Below are 20,719 nucleotides of genomic sequence, written 5' to 3'. Positions count from 1 at the left end.
CTGGTGGCTGTGGCACTTCCCGCAGCGGCCGGGCCCTCGCCTGCCCCGGCTGTCCCCACGTCCCTGGAGCAGGATGGGGCTGTAGGGGCTGAATTTGGCTGAGCTGTGGGTTCTCAGGGTGGGAATCAGCCATAGGGGGTGTATTTGGCTGAGCTGCAGGTCCTCAGGGCAGGGATCAGTTCCCACATCCCTGTGGGGTTCTGGTGGGACCTCACCCTGAGCACGGCTGTTTGGGAATGGGTTTTGGAGGTCATCCCAAATCTGTGACAGGGAGTGTCCTCACCACAGCCAGTCCTGCTAGCAGCTGCCTGCAGAACCAGTCCCTAATATTTATATCTCTTTTATACATTATATATCTCAGCATTAAGCACCAGCAGGGACAGAGCATTGGAAGCTGAAGCCTCTGTTATAAAATAAATCCTGGCCGCTGCAGTGTGCCCGGGTAGGAGTTGTCACCTTCCAAGTACTTTAGAGAGAACTCATTTTACCAAAGCCGTGTAAATTCCTGGCGTAACAGATGCCTGAGGAACAGTTTTTGTCCTTCCCATGTATCAAGTCACATTTTTACTGTCCCTAAACCAGCCCATCCCTCAGCTAAGCCCAGCTTGTCCCCAGTCCAGGCTTAGCTGGGATGGAACTGGAAAGTGAGAGCAGGGAATACATGAGATAATACCCTCTCCTGGGAGGGCTGTCCAGGGAATACCTTGGCATTCCAGCCTGTCACTCTGCATCCACCCTCAGCGTGGATCAGAGCAGGCTGTGGCTTTGCAAAGCGTTTGCAAACACTTTGGGTTTTTTTTTTTTTTTTGTTAAAAATCCTAATTGACCTCAATTAACTGTCCCTCTCCCCATGTCCATGTCCACCTTCTCCCCTCACAGAGTCTCTCTGGATGTCCGGGCAAGACGGGGCGAAGTTTCTGAAGGGGCCCACTGTTGGGTGATCTCATCAGACTTTGAGCACTACATCATTATCATCATCATCTTCACCGCCAACACAAACTGGAGGTGGCACTCGAAGGACTTGAGTTGTTTAAAATCTCTCTCATCATCTCATGAATCTGCTGTACTATAAAAACAACAGCTTTTAAAAGTATGTATATAAAACCCATTTCTTGTTCGTTTTATTTTCTCGATGGGTTCCCCCCCCCCTTTTTAAACCTCTCCAAACCCACATTTTTTCGTAGCCTTTGACATAGTCTCGTAGCCACGTAGTTGGAATTCTTTGTGTATCTAGCGAAGCCTAACCATAGTGTAACTGTTATATTAAGGGGTTTCTTTGGTTTTTCTTTCCCACCTCCCCCCCTCCTCCCCTGTTTTACGCAGTTGTTGTTGCTTAAAGGATGCTGAGATGGTGACAGGAGTCTCAGCCGCCGGTCCCGGCTCTGCCGCCGCCGCGGGGGGAGCGGAGCCGGCGGTGGGCACGGCACGGGGGGGCCGGTGGGGCACGAGGGGGGTGAGCAACAGGTTCTCTAGCCCTTCTTTTCCTTTGTGGCGTCTTCGTTAACTCTAATTCTCTCTATTTTCGGCAATAAGGCGAGGGCGACAAACTTTTTGCGCGTCCTTTTTTTCTATAAGTGCTTTTTTTTGTTGAAAGAGGTGATATAAGGTTTTTTGAAAATTGTGAATTCTGAAAAAAAAAAAAAAAGAAAAAATAATAAAATGCTGTAAATACAATTCCATTAACTACATAGAAACTATTAAGAAAGAGAAATACAAAAACCTATTTTTGTGATGGAGTCAGCCTAAGGCAGTTTCTCTATGAAAATGGAAGAAAAAAAAAGACAAGGACGTTGTAGCCTTTTGGAGCGACTGCCGGAGCTGGCCCGGGGTGGGTCGTGAGGCTGTGGGACCCTCCCAGCTCTCCCAGTTCAAAACCAGCAGCTTCGCTCTCAGACGTGCACAGCTTACAAAGGAACAGTCTAGTGGTATTTTTTATTTTAATTTAAAACCTGCTTTTTCCCAAGACTGATCAAGAAGCTACGATTTTTCCTACTTAGCGTATTTACGGTTCAAAGCACACCTTTATTTTGGTTTTTGGTTTGTTTTTTTTTATTATTATTTTTCAGTCATTGTTTTAAACTAGATCAAACTTGCTGTCCAGTCATTTCAGCTGCTCTGGGCACCCTGCACAGCCCGGGGTCGTCCCCGCTGCGGGCAGAGCGGTGTCCAGCTCACATGGTTTCCTTCATTATCCATCACTTTCTGTATCAACAAATTAGGAAGGCAACTTCGGTTGGTTTTGATTTCTATTTTTTTTTTTTTTTTTTTTTTTGGGAATACCTCAGTGCTACAAGTTTCACCCTAGAAGCAACGGAAGATTTTAATTTATTGTAGTTGTAAACAGAATTTAAAAGAAATAAAGTATAAAACATCATTGCACTGTGACTGGTAGGGGAAAAACTGACAGTTTCCTATTTGCACATGTTTAATATTTGGCTGTTATATATATGGTCCTCTGTTGGGGGAGGAAACTTATGAAGGATATTTTTTAATTTAATTTTTTTAATATTGGTAAATAGGCCTGCAACAGCAAACTAGAAGTACAACATGGTAGGTGGCATTAAGAACATACTGTAGTGTGGATATATTTCTTCTTTTTTTAACGTAATATTGACAAGTTTTATTAATATTTTTTTAAATTGTTACGTTTATAAATTTGGTACTTTAGGTACAGCCAGTATAAGACACTGAATGCGACATTTGTTAAAAAGAGCTGCTGCACTCCTATTTTTGTAAATTTTACTAACAAGTAGACTAATGTAGACATTCAATAGACAAGGTAGAGCAAGGCATCTTTAACAAAAACAAGGCACCATACTGCTAACCGAAAGGAGAAAACCTTGTTTTTCTTGTTTTTAAAAAAAAAAAAATCATGCTTTTTATGTAATATTTTAGGTTTTTTTCTTATTTCAGAACAACCAGGTTTAAGCAAAATGCTGGACGCTTTTTAAATATTGAGACTTGATCAAGTAATAAAAGAAATAAAACGATTCTTTAAAAAATAAAAACGTTAAAAAAAAAAAAAAAAAAAAAGAACACGGACGAACCAAATTCCCTGTGATTCAATGTGCCGTCAGGGAATTTTTTATTGCTATTTTGTCAATGTTGATGATGTACTGTACTACCAGTTGGTTTTCCTCTCCATTCCCTGTCACCTCATAGAATATTCTTTGTTGATCATTGTTGTATGTTAATAGTGTATAAAATGGCTTATCTTGTAAGAGTGCTGTCCTGATGCTAGTGTAGTGAATTCTTCCCCCCCTCTTTCTCTCTTCCTCTTCTAGTACATATTGGTAGGTGTATCGTAATTAAGGTTAAAAATTTAGATGTAGTTATTCAGATTTAGGACCAGTAAGGATAGAACTTTCTCTTATTTAAGAAAAAAAAAATGCTAATAATTTTGGGAAGGTTTTCCTTTTTTTTTTTTCTTTTTTCTTTCTGGTTTTTATTTTTTTCCTCTTGTTTATTATTTTTCTTTTGCTGATCTGATGCGGTTTCAACTAACCAAAGGTCTCACAATGTTAAAAATGCTGGCAAACTCCTAAGGCATTTGTAGATCCCCACCCTTGACTTTGGATAGGGGATGTGCCATACTACCTTAAATGCTAATGCTAGATATGCAAAACTGGATTTTTTTAATTTATTTTTTAAAAGAGGGAGGCACGGTATATTAAAACAATTTTACTAAGAGAAAAAAAAGAAACATATTTTTTTAAGAATGCTCAGAAGAAATTGCTAATCTGTGTGAATATGTTTTAGATGTTTATATACCTTTTGAGAAGTCCCAGTGGCCCATAGCACAAATGTCGTGGAATCCGAGATGTTTTGATGTGGCTACCTAGACTAAGGTTCACGTTAGTCCCCCACTCATCTAGAAATCCATTTTGAAGGATTGTTTTTTTCTTTTCTTTTTCTTCATTTGTTTGGGGGTTTTTTGTAATTTTTTTCAGCACAAAGGTTCAGCTCCACCTTTGTTTTACTCAAGCCCAGCAAGTGAAGGATCATGGAATCATGAACTGGTTTGGGCTGAAGGGACCTTAAAGACCATCCAGTTCCACCCCCTGCCATGGGCAGGGTCACCTTCCACTGGACCAGGTTGCTCCAAGCCCCGTCCAACCTGGCCTTGGACACCTCCAGGGATGGGGAGTCCACAACCTCTGTGGGCATCCCTCATTCCGAGGGATATTGCCCTTTGCTTTCCAAATCTCTCACACAGACCCGCTGCCCCCAGAATGACCAAAAAGAGAGATTTCCACCCTGCTGGGGGACCTGGGCACCCAGAGTGCCAGCGGGTCCATCCCTGCCCGGCTGTGCCGTGGGACGGGCCGTGTCCCAGACACCAGGGACATTTTACAGGAGCCACAAGACCTCGGGGACCCTCCCCTGTCAAGTAATCCAAGTCCTTTGGGATCAGCTTGATTAAAACTAAGCCTGATCTGTCCTTTGGGGTTTTTAATTTTTCTTATACTTCCTAAATGTTCATTTTGAGTTGAATTTGTAGCTTGGACTTTAAGGTAGCATGGCTCTCTTTGCTGTAAGTTAATTTTTTTCCATTGTACAGCAGCATCTGCTGGTGAATGTCACACATCTTGCTAGGCTTAGTTAAACCATTAGGTAATTGTGGGTGATAACGACCTGAAAGGTGTTGGGATTTCTTTTCTTCCCTGCTTGGCAGCCTGGGATGCTGCTTTCATCCATAGTGTGAATGAGGGCTAGCGACTCCAGCCACAGTCCCTTCTTGTTTCGTTTCTGCCATTCACTCAATGCAACATAATCAATAATAAAGCAATATAGTTTACTACATTTTTACTGAAGGCCAGCCATGGTTCTGTATGATATTGCATATGAAACTGTTTACAAAAACGAAAACCAACACTAACTCATAGCTGTCTTTTATGCTATGGCGATGTCTCTTGGGTGGAATCTTCTGAATTCTTTTTTTTAGTGGTTTGGTTTGTTTTTTTAAAGCGAAATAGTTCAAAAGAGAGGAAAAACTGAGGTTAGAGTTAAGGTGAAGAGACAGGATGCATCGAAGACACACCGGCAGATCCCGGTCTGCGCACAGACACTGTAGAGTTTCCTACGTACAGAATCCAGTCCAACCCGCTGCCGCGTGCGAACACTACGTGAGGAGATTCTGTAAGCTAAGCAATACTTTAATACTGTAATAAAAAGTACCAAAAAAAAAAAAAAAAAAAAAAAACACACGGAGGGAAAAAAAAAAAAAAAAGGAGTTAGTTGGAGAAAGTGAAATCCTCGTGGTCGGTTCTCGGTCCCCCCAAACAAAGTCCGACTGTGTCGTGTCGAGAGCTCCGTGTCCGAGCAGGGCGGGCCCCGGCGCGGGGCCGTCCCCTCACACCGCCCGTGGGCTCGTCTGTCGCGTCGACCGTCGTAGGTAGCAAAACCCCCCGTCATTCTCTGTTGTACGAGGTCTGAACTCCATCAGTACTAGGATGCAAGTGAGCATTTCAGGTGGTCATAAATGTACCTAAATAAACTATGGCACAGTGGCAGGCCTAGCCCTTCCTTTTATACTTTAGTATGAACTGATGAGAACTTTGGTAGTGACTTTTTTTTTATATATATACATATATATATGTATCTATATATATCAAGCATCTTTCAGGTCTCTGTGTATGGCTTTCTGAAGCCCTGTTGTAAAATACTATGTGGATGGGGGTCTCTCACATCACAGATGTGGAAAGTATAATTTTATATTTGTATTTTCAAATAAATAAGTTTGTGAAAGGTTTCCATCCTCTACTGTGGTCCAGAAATCAATGTGTTTGTCTGACGAAAAAATACAATAAACTGTTTTGAACAGATCTGTGGAGTCCCTTTCATTGGTGGGGGAGGAATATTTATTCCTGGGAGGGGAGATCAGCCTCACACCCCAAAAACCCATCACCCTGTTGCCCCTCCTGTTCCCACTGGCAGGGCTGGCCCAGCACAACCAGCACAATCCTCATCCCCCTGCACAGTGCCCCAAGTCTGGTCCCTCATCCTGCGCCCCACCAGGCACTTTTCTGGCATGATCAGCACTAATCCCATTTCCAGGAGGGGCAGCGGGTGGTCATGTGTTCCCAATCCAGTTGGATGAATTCCCACACATCCTTGCTGTGTATTTTTCTCATTAGAGTGGCACACACTGTCTGGCTTCACACCCTCTCTCAGCTCAGATACTCCACCAGAGGCTGTTTCCCTTTGGCACTCAGAATGGAGCGGAGCCAACTCCCCCCTCCCGTCCTCCTTTAGGTCTTAAACATCCACGTTATTCCACCTGGGATGACAGAAGTTCCTGCAGGTCCCTTCCCTGGGGAGGTTGGGATGTGGAGTTGGGCAGGGGTGGAGGGGACACTGCAGCCCCACCAGCACCAACAAACCTTCCTACCCCACCCCAGGCATCCCCTCGGGGTCCGGCCGTGCCGGGGGGCTCAGCAGGGACGGTGCCAGTGAAGGTCAGAGCACGGCAGGACGCAGGACAGGCTCTCTGGAAAGCAGTCAACACATCAAGCCCTTAATGGGATTGATGATTAGTGGAGCACCGAGGGGAAAATTAGATTAGAAAAACAAATGAAAATAATTTCGGAAGTTGTGTTTATTTGGGGTTGGAAGGAGCTTCCACTGCGAGGGCTGCAGGAAACGATTTGACTGCAATCCAGAAGAAAAGGAGCACGGGTCTGGAGTACATTAGTGTGGTGGGAGGCAGGGAATAGCAGCCACTTAACCCTGTCATTCAGCAAACATTAGTGAATTATGAGTGTATTATATGTGGGTGATGTGTTTTGTGCGAAGCCCGCGGGCCCACTGTAGCAGCACTGAAATGGGAGTGGGGGTCGGCGTCTAAATGTAGATTTTTATACCGGCTCCAGAATAAAAATAAGATTTTGCATTCGCCTCCCAGCTACTGAAATCAAATTGCAGCCCAAATCAGAGTTGTAAAATAAGCAAAAATTTCCCTTCCCTGTCAAATTAGTGCCCCGATAAAGAAAACAAGGGAGATAAATGTGATTTACTTTCTCTCCCTACTGCCATAAACATTTATGGCCGAGTTGAACCAATGAGCTGCAGGAGGCAGATGGGGCCCTTGGGATTGTGTCACCCATGTGGGGGGCTTTGGGCACCAAGCCCTGGGGAGTCCCTGCTGTGATACCCACGGGGCAGGAAAGCTCCTGCATCCCTGTGCTCCATCCCTCCCCATCCTGTACCCCCAATTCCCCATCCTACACCCCTGCCCCAGGATCCCCCAGCCCTCTCCATTGGGCTCAGCTCTGTGATACCCCACACTGGAGATGGCTGTCCTGGCTGTCCAGGCAATCCCAGGGCCCCAGGGGGTATTTCCCAGGTTTATTAACCTGCGTTGAGAATTTGAGCACCCTCTGCTCTTCAGCAGAGCCTTGCATCTGGAGGCTGCAGTTCAGCAGCAGAAATCAAGCCAGCACTTATTAATTATGAGCTTAAGCACTCCCTTTCATGGCTATTTACAAGGGCCGCCTCATTATTAATAAAGAATAATAAAATAGAGGGGTTTAAAGCTCATTTGTTCCGCTGGGTACTGGTCCCTGCGGCAGCGTGAGCCGGGGTGCCACCCAGCCTGAGAGCACTGAAACCCTGATGATAACGAAACCCACCCCAAAAAAACCCACCCCTTTATACCATTCTGCATTTGATTATTTCAAATACCATCAGGCATGAGCAATTCCAGCAGCTCCACATGTCGAGGGCGCGGGGCTGCGGTTTTCAGCCGGTCACGAGGCGGTGGCAGCGCCCGTGTGTGGAGAGACACTTGTAATTCATTAGTGCTTTGCAAAGGGCACCGCTACTTGACTCCGTTTGTGCATCAGGCAAAGGCTGATTCCTGCTATTTACCTCCACGGCAACGGCTGGAATTAGCAGGAGCAGGCTGGAGCAGGCTGGAGCAGGCTGGAGCAGGCTCCCACGGGCCGGCGCTGGCTCCCGCGCAGCCGCCACTCCGTCACTTCTCCGTCATTTCTGCTCTGAGGGGCAAACAAAGGACATCATAGAACCGTGGAATGGTTTGGTTGGAACCTTAAAGACCATCTCGTTCCACCCCCCTGCCGTGGGCAAGGACACCTGCCACTAGACCAGGTTGCTCCAAGCCATGTCCAACACTTCCAGGGATGGGGGAGCCACAGTTGCTCTGGGCAACCCGTGCCAGGGCCTCACCACAGTCCCAGGGAAGAATTTCTCCCTGGTATCCAACCTAAATCTGCCCTCCTTCAGCTTAAAGCTGTGCTCCCCTTACCTATCACTGCATACCCTTGTGAAATCAAAGTCTCTTTCTGGTATGATGGAAAAACCCACCTCTCCAAGCCACTGTATCCCAGGTTGGCAGCCAGCCCAGGTCCCCAAGTCTCCACACCCAGCTTGACCTTTCCAGCATTAACAACTCAACCCTGATGGGGTCAGGGCTGATGATGCTCACTCACGTTCCCATTCCCTGTTGCATTTCCTGGCAGCCTGGGGACCAGCCGAGGTCCCAGTGATGGTGGCAGTGTCCAGCCCACAGTCTGCTGCTGCCACTGGGTGCTAATTGCTGTGACATATTGAGTGGCACTCGCTGTGGGAGCGGGAGAGAGGAGCCTGCACAGTGCTCCCACTCACTAATAATTACTGATTAAAAACTAGTTAAAAAGGCAATGAAGACTGAAACGTGCATTAACTGGGTGACCCTGGCTGGCTCCAGTCATGGAGAGACGGGAGCAGGTACGGAATCAGCACTTCCAGTGTGTCCATCACTTGGTGATGATGGGCACATCCTACAGAGCACCTTGTGGGCACTGATGTGACATAAACATCAGCAAGAATAAAAAGCAGGTGAAAGTTCCTACTTTTGCCTTTTCTAAGCCTGCGACGTGTTTGAGCCACCAATAAAACTGCTCAGGAATTATACAGGGCTTTGCATCTTCAAAGCAAGGGAGCATTTTGTTCCTCCCAGCCCCTTTCATCCAAAGATTCAAAGTGCTTCCTATCAGTCCTTCACCACCTTTAGATGGGTGGGGAATTCCTCTCTTTTATCTTGAAAGAGTGAGCCGGGCTGGGCTGTGGGCTCCAAACCTTCCTGGCTGGAGGTGGATCCGAGGCCACGTCCCATCCCTGTCCTGCTTTGCCGCAGCAGTGGCTGGGTAACACAGCAAAGGACGCCTGAGCTGGGATGCTGAAGGGAGGTGAACACCCGGAGGGGTGCAGCACCCAGTGCCAGGCTCAGCGCACCACTCGGATACCGGGCTCAGCATCACGCCCTGAGCAGCAGGCACAGCACCATCACCTGGGCACGGGGCTGGAGCTGCCGGTGCCCCCCCGCCACCCCCGCTCGGGGCTCGGGGCACAGGCGGCCTCCGGGGCATCGCTAACGCGGCTGGCAGCGCACGCCGGTCCAAAGGACGCGCGGCCGAGCTGTCAATACCGATAGTCGTGACCCTGTGTAAATGCAGCCTCGCCGCTCTGTGCCGCGCTGGCCCCATCGATCCGCGCGGGGGAACATCCCAGGAGCGCGGCTGATGCGGGGCGGGCGGGGGAAGGTCACCGGCACATCCCGCCCGGCGGGACCGGAGCCCTTGGCTGCAGCGGCAGCCGGAGCCCGGCGGAGGGTCCCCGCGGTGAAACGCCGCGCTCTGCACACCCCCCGAGCGCTGCGGTTTGCATCCATCAAAATAAAACGAGGTCCCGATGCCACCCGTAGCGCGGGGGGATGGCGGTGCTCCAGCCCCGGCCGTCGGTATTCCAGCCCGAGGTGCGGAACAATGCTCTGCCATTAGCAATCAGAATATCGGCGCGGCCGCTCATAGAAAATCAAGAGGCAAAATAATTGAGTCAATAGCGCTGCGAAAGGATTGCTCCTTCAGCCCCATTCTTGTGCTAACAATCCTCCGGCAGGGCTGGGGATTCAAAAGCCTGGAGAATCAAAAAGGAATTGATTTGATTCAGAGCTTCAGCCCGGGCTGTATTTAACACATCATTTTTGCTTGCTCTACATAGAATAGAAACTGTTTGAAGGCAGAGGGGCTGCCTTCTGCAGCGGAGAGACGGGAGAGCGGGAAGCACAGGGGCAGGAGAATATTCTGGATTTGCTGCTTTCCCAAGGGTGGTGGGACCCACACTGTCCCCACAGACGGCGGACGCGCCCTGGGCCCCCTCCCCACGCTGCGACACCTCCGGGCTCCCAGTCCCCTGAGCATCCACCGAGTCCGGCTGGGCCGGCGGCTAAAACGGGACCAGAGAAAATGAAGGAAGCAACTGGTGATGCGGATCGCTGCTCCGTGTCCTCTCTGCTCCGCCGGAGCCGCCGCCTCCATCCGTCAGGCTCAAGGGCAGCCGCTGCGGTTTAAGGGCGCGGGATGAGGCGCCGGGGACGTTTCCTTGGGAGAAGGCAGAAGGTGCCTTTTGATCCCTCTCGTATCCCGGCCCTGGCACAGGGTCACAAATCCCCTTCTCTCGCTGCCAAGTGGCAAAGAGCAAAGCGGCACCATTGCCCCCCAAACACCACTATTGCCCCCCAAACAGGCGGGGGTTTGTTCCCAGCACAGGCACGAGCTCCCCACAGCTCTGTGGGTGCTGCAGCGCTGTGCCAGCACCTGCTTTCTGCTGCCCTCCCAAACCACCATCTCCGGGATCCTGCACCATCTCAGGGAGCTCAGTGCTCCCCAGAAAAACTTTCAGGGTAAAACTCTGTGCTGGGAAGTCTCTCTGACAATCATCCACTTTTTGGCAAACACCCATATATGTTTTCACGACATCTGTAATCATCTTTGGAAGCCCCTCTTCGCCTGCTTTTTACCTACAAAAAGGGGAAAAAATACCCTCATCCTGCTCCAGCATCCCACCAGCACTCCAGAGACAATGAAGACAAACCAGCAAGTGCAAATTTCCTTGGATTCCATCAAACAGGTGGGCAACGACAAAAACAACCCCACAGTCCCCTCCCCAAGGCTGGTCTACAATCCACACGTTAAAACATCAGCAACACTGAGGCAGGTCAGAGCTTCCACACTTAAACACTTGCAGAAAAATCTAAATTAACTTCAGAATAAAACCCAGTACCAACACCCTGAGCAGGGGAAGGGGCGAGTGCCGAGAGCATTCCAGCAAAGCCATTCCCTGCTCCTTGTGTGGCACGTGAAGCTCTTCAAACCCTTTTGGGTCGTTATACCCCTCACACAGCCCCAGCTGGCGGCTGCCGACACAGCGGGGACCCCAGACCCCCACCCAGGCAGCTGATCTGATGTGTTGATGAGCAAGTCATGTCGCTATAATAAGGAGTGTTTATTTGAATAATAAGGTCAGGGAGTTAAGTAGTTGGTATTCCACTCGTAGGAAGCAGTTTGCACAGTGTCACTAATAATTAAAGGGGTTTTTTGACTAATCTAGTTGCTCTTCCTAAATATACTCCACTCTGTTCAAGAAACTCATCAAAGCAGCGAAGTGATCTTCGAGGTTATTAATCTCCTTTGCTCCACAGCTGGAGCAAATTTATTTGCTTGAATTAGCATGTAATAAACTTATAATAAAGCTGCCATATCCCTCGCTTTAGAGATATAGTTTGTGTAATGGGTAGTTAAATCTAGGTAATGTAGCCATGGTCTTTAGGCTCGGAGAGAAAAGGAAAGGAACAATGCAGTGCAGTGCTGTGTTATCCCCTGCACTGGGGTTCAGTGGGATTTTTTTCTGGTCAGGAAAAGTCAGCCTTGTTGGAGACCACAGGGCCAGATATTAGGAAGAAATTCTTCCCTGTGAGGGTGGGGAGGCCCTGGCACAGGTTGCCCAGAGAAGCTGTGGCTGCCCCATCCCTGGAAGTGTCCAAAGCCAGGTTGGATGGGGCTTGGAGCAACCTGGGATAGTGGGAGGTGTCCCTGCCCATGGCAGGGAATGCAACAAGATGGTCTTTAAGGTCCCTTCCAACCCAAACCATTCCATGGTTCTATGATACCGAAAGCCCACCAGGTGCCCCAGCATCCCATTTAGCCTCCTCTCCACTAGAAAACCAGGAATAGCCAAGAGCTCTTTAGAAACTCTCTCAATACTGCAAAGGAGGGTTCCCTGCAAACCCACAGGTACCGTCCTCAGCTGCCAAAGGAGAATCAGCCCCTAAAAAGCACCCTCAGGGCTGGCAGTCAGGGAAAAAGCCCTGGCCACAGCCCTACCACCACGGAGAGACCTGGTGGAGTGGCAGCAGACACTTAAGGTCAGCACCAGACCCATGGAAATGGAATATTTCAAATAGGGCTGAACTTTGCACAGGGTGCCCAAGTGAGAGGAATTAATTCGCTTCAGTTCACTAAGTTGAGCCTTTCTGGGTTGCAGTTTCCCTGGAACAATAAATCCTCTCACTTCTCCTTCCCATGGAACACTGGTGGCACCATTGTTCCGTAGTTGGGAATGGGCAGATGGAGACGGATGTGGCAGGTATCAAAGTTCAGCAGCACGGGGAGGGCTGGCCCCCACCTCCTCCTCAGAGGTTATTATTCACAGAGCCTGGGCAGTAAATAATTTTTCCCTCTCTCCATTTCAGCTCTTTTCTGTTCCTGCTCTGCGCTGGAGCAGGGGCTGGGCATTAGCCAGGAGGTGTCAGAGGTGTTAGACAAGGTATTAAGGAGGTGTCAATGGTGAAATAGCTGGGATTACAGTAAAGTCTAAATAAGGTGTAAAATAAAACCAAAGGTGATAAAGTCGCTGATAAGAAAAGCTGGAGAAAAATAGGAGTGCAATTATTTTTCATCCTGGTTGTTCACTCTCACAGTGCATTATCTGTGGCTTTGCAAAGACTTAAGTAAGATTTTTTCCCCGGTATTTGGTATTTTCTCCCAGCAGTGTCACGGCTCACCAGCCCTCGCAAGGCAGCAAAGCATCCGGCACCTCCACACAAACCCACGGGCCCTGGGCAGGGGCACTGCCTGCCCAGGAGATGCCCCTTCCCCCCATCCTTATCCAGGGGATCGAAGGGGCCGTGCTGGGCAGGTCGCTGACGTTCCCGAGGCTTTGACCTTGGCAGGTCATCGGAGCCAGAGCTCAGCACTGTCCAGCTGGGAACACAGAGGTGTGGGAAGAGGAGGGTGCTGGTAAGGACCCGTCCCTGCCGGGCTGTCAAATGCAGCTGTCACCGCGCAGGGACTCACCTTCTCCAGCAAGAACACATCAATCATCCCGACAGCCCCTAATCAGGCAGACGGAGCTCGCTCGGAGCTCGGCGGAGGATGGAGAGCTCACACCCCCCTCCCCGAACAAATTGTGTAGGGGGAAAAAATAATGTAAGAAATGACTCCGGATGGCAAATCAACAAATTAGCCTTGATTACTATCCGGGTCTCACAGCCTCCTCTTCCTCGTGCTCATCAGCTCTGTCTGTTGAGCCATTTTGTTCCTGCAGTGTTTATTCCCATGCCAGCAGCTGTAGCTCAGTGCAACATTCCATGGGGCAGCATCCCTGGGGTTCCAGATGAGAGCCCCATGGGACCCCTCTCCAGCAGCTGGAGGCTCAGGGGCCCACCTTCAAGGAAGAAGGTGCCTTTTCAGGAGCCAAAAGAGTGCAAGAGGATGCAATGGCAGAGCCCTGCCGAGGTTCCCCGGCTCTGGGCTGTGAACCCAGTGGCCCTTTGTGCCAGACACAAACCAGAATTAGCTCTTTTTTTAAGGAAAAACCACAGAGGAATAGTTCTGGTGAGGAAAAAAAAATGTCATTTAAAAGCACGTTCATCTACAATTCTCCCAGTGCTGTGAAGGGTTATTAACTGATTGGGTTTCATCACATCCCACTCTGCTGCTGCAGAGGCTGATTGTCCCATATTTGCATTTCTCTTGGACAAGCAGCTCTGCCAAGTGCCCACATTCCTGGCCCCCACAGTGGGCACAGGGCTGTGCCCCAGGATGACAATGAGAGCTCAGCTCCATTCCAGCACAGTTAATCCAGCAGGAATAATTCTGTAAGGATCCCTAGGGTCGGTAGCCGTCCAGGGGTGTGTCCCCCCCTCGCTCACAGCCCGGAGCTGGGAAGCAGCAGCCATTTCAGACGTGAACTTTTTGGAGTTAATTTGTTTTGATTCTTTTAAATGGCACAGAACTGCCAGGCAGGCTGACATCACCCGTGGAGGCCTTTAAAAAAATGGATGGATACAACCAGTAGATGGATGTGCTGGCCAAGTACAACCCGGGCGAGCTCAGGTACACGAGCGTGGTGTACCTTCCCCGCTTATCACCTTCATTAATAATGTCTTTGCTCGAAACCATTTCCATCATCGCGGCTCCGCAGTAACGACCCCGACGCAGCTCGTCGTGTCCCGCTGCTGCTTCAGTCTCCCCACAGGGCAAGCAGCAAAATAAGGGAGATTAAAACCCAACAGAAGCAAAGGGCCTTTGGCTGATGGGGGTTCTGAGGGGGGTTATCACGGCGCGTTAACGGCTCTGTCCCCGGCACAGGGGTGTGGGGGGGACGTGAGGTGGCTGCGGCAGGACAGTGGCAGAGGCACTGCTGGCCCCATGGCCACCCCTGAGCCTCCCGGGCCAGCTGAGCCTGCTGGGCTCATGCAATGCAGTCATTAGAGGTGTGACATTAAATGACTTGAGCAATCTGAGGTGGGAGCCTGCTGGAGGGCCTGGAGACCCGCTGGTCTGATGGGACGGTGCCGAGTGGCTGCCGGGAACACCCCGAAGCTGAACCCCTGGTGCTGCACCCCCAGCCCCGAGAGCCTGTGCTCCGGTCCCAGCCACAGAGGAAACAAGATCACACACGTAATAGCCCGATGTTTCATTCTGCTCATCCATCAAACCCTTCCTCCTTCTCCATCCCTACATCTAGGAATGGGAAGTGCTTGTACATGGAGAGCTCAGGAGCCAGCTGGGCGAGGATGAGCCCAGCCTCTTCCCACCCCCCGGGCCACCCAGAGCCATCACCCTCCCTCTTACCAAGGAAAACCAAGTTTTACAGAGTGAGGGCAGTGGGGAAACCCCCTCCTCTTCCAGGGCAGCAGCAATGTGTTCTGAGTGCTTGTTACAGGCTTTGCAGCACTTAGGGGTGGTCTAAGCCCACAGAGACGTCACAGCTCCTGTCCCCAGAGTCCCCAGTGACACTGCCTTCATCTCCCAGCTCTCCAAACTTGGATTTCTAGACAGGAGGTGCTGGAAAACACCCCAGGTTACTATTAAAAAGGCTGGTAAATGACTTGTTTGTCCAGATTTGCATCAGCCAGGCCTCACACGCGCCACGGGAGCTGCTCTGCCGCAGCACACGCGTCCCCCACCCGCCAGCCCGGCGGTGTGTGACCCACCACGGGCTGGGGTTGTCACCCAGCACGTCCCCAGCCTGGCACACAGAAGGGAAGCAGAGATATTAAGTGGCTGATTTACATAGTAATCTGCAAGGGGAGAGATGTTCGGGGCGCGCTCAGCCTTCATCATAACACTTGTCATATTTGTGCTTCAATTTGAAGGGGGAGGAGAAGGGAAATGAGCTCTTTTTTTTTTGCACGTGCTATTTGGTGTGAAAGTTTGGACCTGCCACAGCAAATCAGAGCCAGCATCCCACCCACACAGCCCCCACCGATGGCTGGATCCCAGCAACCCCACTGCTGCCCGTGGCAGTCAGGGCCTGGGGTGTGCAGGCAGGAAGGGGGCTCTGTGACTGAGCAGAAAATCACCAACATTAAAGTTTTTAATAAAACATCTGATGCCATGACAGAGTCGGGCTGTGTGCTGAGGTTGCACCCGTGGGTGCCCCCCACTCACCTCACCAACACCTCACTGATGGATTTAGCAATGCAATTCTATTTCTTTTTTCTATAATACGAAAACAATCACATTCATGAACAGCTCTATCACTACCATATGTTATGCTCTGTTTCCATATATGAAACAAGCTGCTTTCAAGCTTTTTAATTACACAAAATTAAGCAAAGTCTTAGTAGAAAAATTAGGTAAAGGGAAGGAAGAAAAATATTTTCTCCCTGTTGTACGAGCAGTTACAAGAGTTTCCTTCTCCTCACAAGGACTGCAGAGACAGGCTAAATTTGGGGTCAGTTCTGTGGTTGCCTTAAGAGAAAACCTGAATTGGTTTTACACAGCCAAGCTCAGGGCTGCTCTGGCTGCACCCGTGCCCTTGGACAGTTGTTTTCCCTGGATCCATCATTTACAGCTCCGGCCCATAAACTGACAAGTCCCCACACTCCATCCCATGGCCCAGCCTCTCGTGATTGCTGCATTCAGCACCCAAACAAACACAGACCAGCTATTCCAAACCTGTCAGCTCTCATTAGCACAGGCAACAGCACAAGCAAACCAGGATAAACCAGCAATTCCATCGGTTATGTGTGTGCAGAACATCCCACCCTGGCCTCGTGTGCTGGGAGATGAGCAGTGACAGCCAGAGTTTGGGGGTGGGAAGGGAGACCCCAGCCCGGCTCCTGAGGGCTGGAATGGCAGTGTCCCCAAGCAGGCAAAGGGTTCAACCCAGGATTTCTGCAGAGCACCCCAGCCTGGGGTGGCTGTGGAAGCTCACCCCGTTTAAATGCCATAGACTCAAAAATGGTTTGGGTTGGAGGGGACATTAAACATCATCTGGTTCCAACTTCCCTGCCAGGGGCAGGGACACCTGTCACTAGACAGGTTTCTCAGAGCTCCATCCAGCCTGGCCTTGAATACTTCCAGTTCCAGTATTAATGTCCCTAAACAGGTGTGTGTCACTGCCCGTGGTGTGGGGTCACACACAGGGTGTTGGCCCCCCAGCCTGGAGCACCTGGGCACATCCAACACACACTGGCAACAGTCAGCATGCCCCAGGCATGCCACAGGACTCCCTTCCCAGAACACCTTTGGCTCCTGGACCCCAGCAAAACACCAAACCCCAAAAGGGAGCTGCATCCCATCACTGCCAGCACCCACTGCCTGGGCCCCTCAGCCCAGCCCAGAACCAAGCAAGCAGCTGGGGTGATTAATATTGAACATCAACAAACAAAACAATTGAAAAGTCAACAGTTTAGGGGAAGAGGGGCTGCGGCAGCCCCGCGGTCCTCGGGATTATTTTAAATGTGCAAAATGCCATCTCTCTAAATAATCAAACTCCACTGCTGCGACTCGGAAATTGCCACCCACGGCTAAAGCTCCAATTTTAAACGCATCCTCAAGTCAATCTTTGTAAATTCCACATTAAATATTGATCAGCCCCAGAGAGGGCTGACGTGCGTGTTTAGCATAGATGTGCCAAATTCAAACAGCGGCGGCTGAGACAGAAAGTTTGCCTGGATCCCACCCCAGGCCACAGAGACCCTCACAGCAATCACCCCACACCAGGGAGTGCCATCCCCACGGGGAAGGATGACCATGATGCCATGTCTTGGTGCTGCCCCATCCCACCAGGGACCACAGACACAGTCCCTGTGCTGAGGAACCTCCCTGGATGACCAGCACATAAAAACACACAGAGAGAGGGGAGGAAGCATCCCCAGCAAGGGCCTGGCACTGATGGACAGTGCTGAAAGAACCATAAGTAATACTTAAATACGAACACGGCAGAGGGAAGGAGCCAAAAGCTGTTGCTTCCCTTCTAGATACACCAGCTCCAAACATTTTCCATCCCCTCCATGGGATCAATGAGCACATGGCCCAGAAATTCAAGTTACAGCATCAGGTCAGTTGTTTCGGTTCCCAAATTCACACCATCACAGAGGGGTTCCAAGGGGGAGTTCTGAGCTGGCAACATTCCCACTGATCCCATCAAGAGGGAGTTTAACAAAACCACAATTTTTGGAAAACGATCCCTTTTATTTCCAGATCCCCAAACATCGCGCATGTGTTTATATGCCTGGAGTATTATGAAAATCATACTTGAAACCCAGATTTCAACTCCATTTCCCAACCACTCACATAAAATTTTCATTACAGATTGCTGCCCTACAGTGGAACAGGGGGCAACTTTATTAGACGCCGCCACAGAGCTGCCTGGCAGCAGGAGAATGAGCCAGTCGACAGCTCCAGATATTCCTCTGCAAGATACAGCAGAGAGCTGGAAATGGAACAGATTATATATAAAAAAAGTAATTCAGAGCAATTTCTAGTAAAGAGTCAAAGGAACCATATAATTCAACATTTATATAGACAAGGCTTCAAGGGAACTCATCAAAAAAAAGAGGGACTGGAGGTAACTTTGAGAAACTCTGGTTTGATTTTTTTCCCCTTTTTTTTAATTTCTTGTTTAACCTGCCCTGATGGTTTGTGCCACCCTTGGCTTCAGCAGCACATGCAGGGACAATCCCAGCTGCCAATGCGTGTTTGACTGCTGTTGCCTTCCCTCTCCTTCCTCACCACTCTCCCTACCTGACCCAAGGGCAGGTCCTGCCTTTCCCAACAAACCCACCAGCCAAGCAGGGATGTCTCTGTGTGCAAGCCGGAGATGGGGTATGATCTTCCCCAAAATGTGCCCACATGCAGTTTTTCCTCCTCCTCGCCTTCCCTCCCTCATTTGCCGTGCTATAAAAAGCACGGAGGAGAAGACAATCCTTTCTGCCGTGATTAATTGGGGCCGGAGCGGTGCCGGGATCCTTCCCAAGGTGCTGCAGCTGCACGAGGCGCCGCAGCCCCGTGACTTTCCCCCGCCGTCGTTTGTCATCGCCTGACACTGATAAAGAGCTTCTCCAGCGCTGTGTCTTTGCGAGGGAACATATCCATATCAAAGCTGCTTGGATCATCCTTTTGCAAACTATCTGCTGCGTTTTCTGGCCTAGTTTCCTTTCTGATCTCCAGCTCCTGTTCCTTCCCTGGGTGAGCCCCTGCAGCGGCACACACCACCCCAGCCTGCCCCAGCACCCGGGGATGGAGGATCCTGGGAAACAAGGGGTCACTCAGCTTCCACACTGCATCTCTGCTAACCCAGACCAACGTGGTGCATCAGCCACAAACACACTCCTGCAGCCACGGATGCCCTGGTGGGATGCAGGCTACACAGCAGCTCCACACATCACCCTTACAGCAACCTGGGTTTCACAGGTCCAGGGGCTTCCATCCAGCTCACCTGGCTGACATGGGATGGTGAAAGCTCCTGTGACGAGTCAGGAGCCAGCAGGGGTTTCTGGCCAGGCAGCAAGGTTACACCACAGGATCCGCTGGAGCAGTTACAGATGCTCTCTGGATAATATTAATATTCCATAATTATTATTCATCTGCTCAGGCTGCTGAGCGGTCCCTTCCCACTTAACCTTGGGGTGATGGATGCTCTGCTCCAGTGCCCACAGTCTCAGCTGGGTGTCCAGAGATTGGGGCTCCATTCCCAGGCAGGCACGTCCTTCAACTTCTTTTGGGCCTTAACACCTCAACCTTTTAAATAGCGTGAAAACATTTCCACATGTGATGAGACTCATTCTCAGGCAGCATTTGAAACGGGAGAGAGCTCCTGGGAGATGGGGATGGAGGTGCTGCAAGCAGGTACATGGAGCCACAGCTTCCTGGGGCAGGTGAAAACAGCACCTAATTCTCGATATTCCATCAGGTCATGCTGTTTGCTTAGCAGAAAAGCAAACACTCACCTCCCCCGAGGTGCATCACAGCTACAGAGGCAAATTTGTGTGGCCCTGACATGAGCAATGTACTTAGAGCCATTAGGAACATCATCTCCAGGCTTTCAAACAGAGCCAATTTCAACTGGAAATCCGGGAAGTGAACAAGGAATTGCAGATTTTTTTTTTTTTATGGAGAGGTGCTTTTCTCTTTAGGATGGCATCTCAACAAGAACTTAATGAACAGCACCCTCTTGGTTCTGAGAGGCGTGGACAGGCCAGATAAAGCTACTGATTCATTAGCATCCCATCATGTCTGCAGGCTCCGTATTCCCCAGCCATATGGGCAGCACAACGTGCTTCCAAAAACAGGGACATCCACAGAGGCTTTATTACCATCAGCCATCACGTTAGAGTAGCCTGTGGTTACGTGGAGATGGGGAACATCTTGTTTCAGGATCTGCTGGGTGTGAGGGAATACAGCGTGGACGGGGAGACAAGGTGACTTTGTAGGACATGAGCATCCCTCCTGCTGCAGACAGGATTTTAATCAGGATCAGCTCTTGGTCCTGAGCAAAGCACAGTCTCCAGAGTGGATACACATCTCCAGGAGAGAGATGCTGCCTGCCCAGGTGGGAGAGACAGCATCTGCTTTTATCTCTCCCCATATTTGGAGATAAATTCCCATATAACAGATTAAACCTCCCAGCAAGCTGAGCTGTGTGTCCAGCAATCAGCCACAGCCAAGCTGAAACCTCAGCCAGCCATGGAAAACAGAGTGGTTCCCCCCATCCCTACCACACACAGGTCCAGCAGCCAGAAGCAGCATCTGGGGATGGCCTTAGGGGGCCATAAATAGACATTAAGTGACCATAAACAGACATTACGAGACCATATGCAGCCTCTGAGAGCAGCAATCTGTACAGGAGGCTCCTCACTCTCACCAAGGCTCAGGGGAAGAAGCACCCAAAACCAGCACAGGTAACAGCAGCACCCTGGGATGTCAAGAGATCATGGGGGATTTTATGGCTGTTCTTGGAGGAGTGAGGGAATTTGCTTTTGTGTGCATGGACCAGCCCAAAGGGGTGGCCACGCAGCCTCCACCTCCCCTCGGACACACGTCCTTGGGGTGGCATCTCCCATCCCTCCTGAGACCACCTCCTCCTCTCTCAGCACCATCAAAACCTGCCTCCGGGTTCCCAGCACCCCACGTGTGTTTTCTCACAA

The 20,719-nt window shown here is 50.0% G+C and overlaps 1 protein-coding gene and 1 long non-coding RNA gene across 20 annotated transcripts in view; one reads left to right on the top strand and one right to left on the bottom strand.

Moving 5' to 3' along the window:
• The window catches only part of MSI2 (musashi RNA binding protein 2), a 223,700-nt gene extending 217,875 nt beyond the window's left edge, over positions 1-5,825 (top strand). For 17 of the 18 annotated variants that reach the window (XR_010435677.1, XM_064678123.1, XM_064678128.1 and 14 more), the window contains one exon: positions 880-5,825. Coding sequence is in view for 1 of the 18 variants with exons in the window: in XM_064678112.1 (XP_064534182.1) it covers positions 880-921 (42 nt within the window). In the remaining 17 variants the exon portion in view is untranslated. The remainder of the gene's footprint in view (positions 1-879) is intronic. The other variant, XR_010435676.1, reaches the window with a different exon arrangement.
• LOC135425636 (uncharacterized) overlaps positions 1,554-20,719 on the bottom strand; it is a 32,841-nt gene continuing 13,675 nt past the window's right edge. For both annotated transcript variants that reach the window (XR_010435679.1, XR_010435678.1), the window contains exons 3-4: positions 7,870-7,997; positions 1,554-1,627 (exon numbers count right to left, since the gene is read on the bottom strand). This is a non-coding gene — a long non-coding RNA (uncharacterized LOC135425636). The remainder of the gene's footprint in view (positions 1,628-7,869; positions 7,998-20,719) is intronic.

The sequence above is a fragment of the Pseudopipra pipra genome, chromosome 21 (genome assembly GCF_036250125.1).
Source record: "Pseudopipra pipra isolate bDixPip1 chromosome 21, bDixPip1.hap1, whole genome shotgun sequence".
In the NCBI taxonomy this organism is placed as follows: Eukaryota; Metazoa; Chordata; class Aves; order Passeriformes; family Pipridae; genus Pseudopipra; species Pseudopipra pipra.
This window is presented reverse-complemented; position numbering and strand designations above follow the sequence as displayed.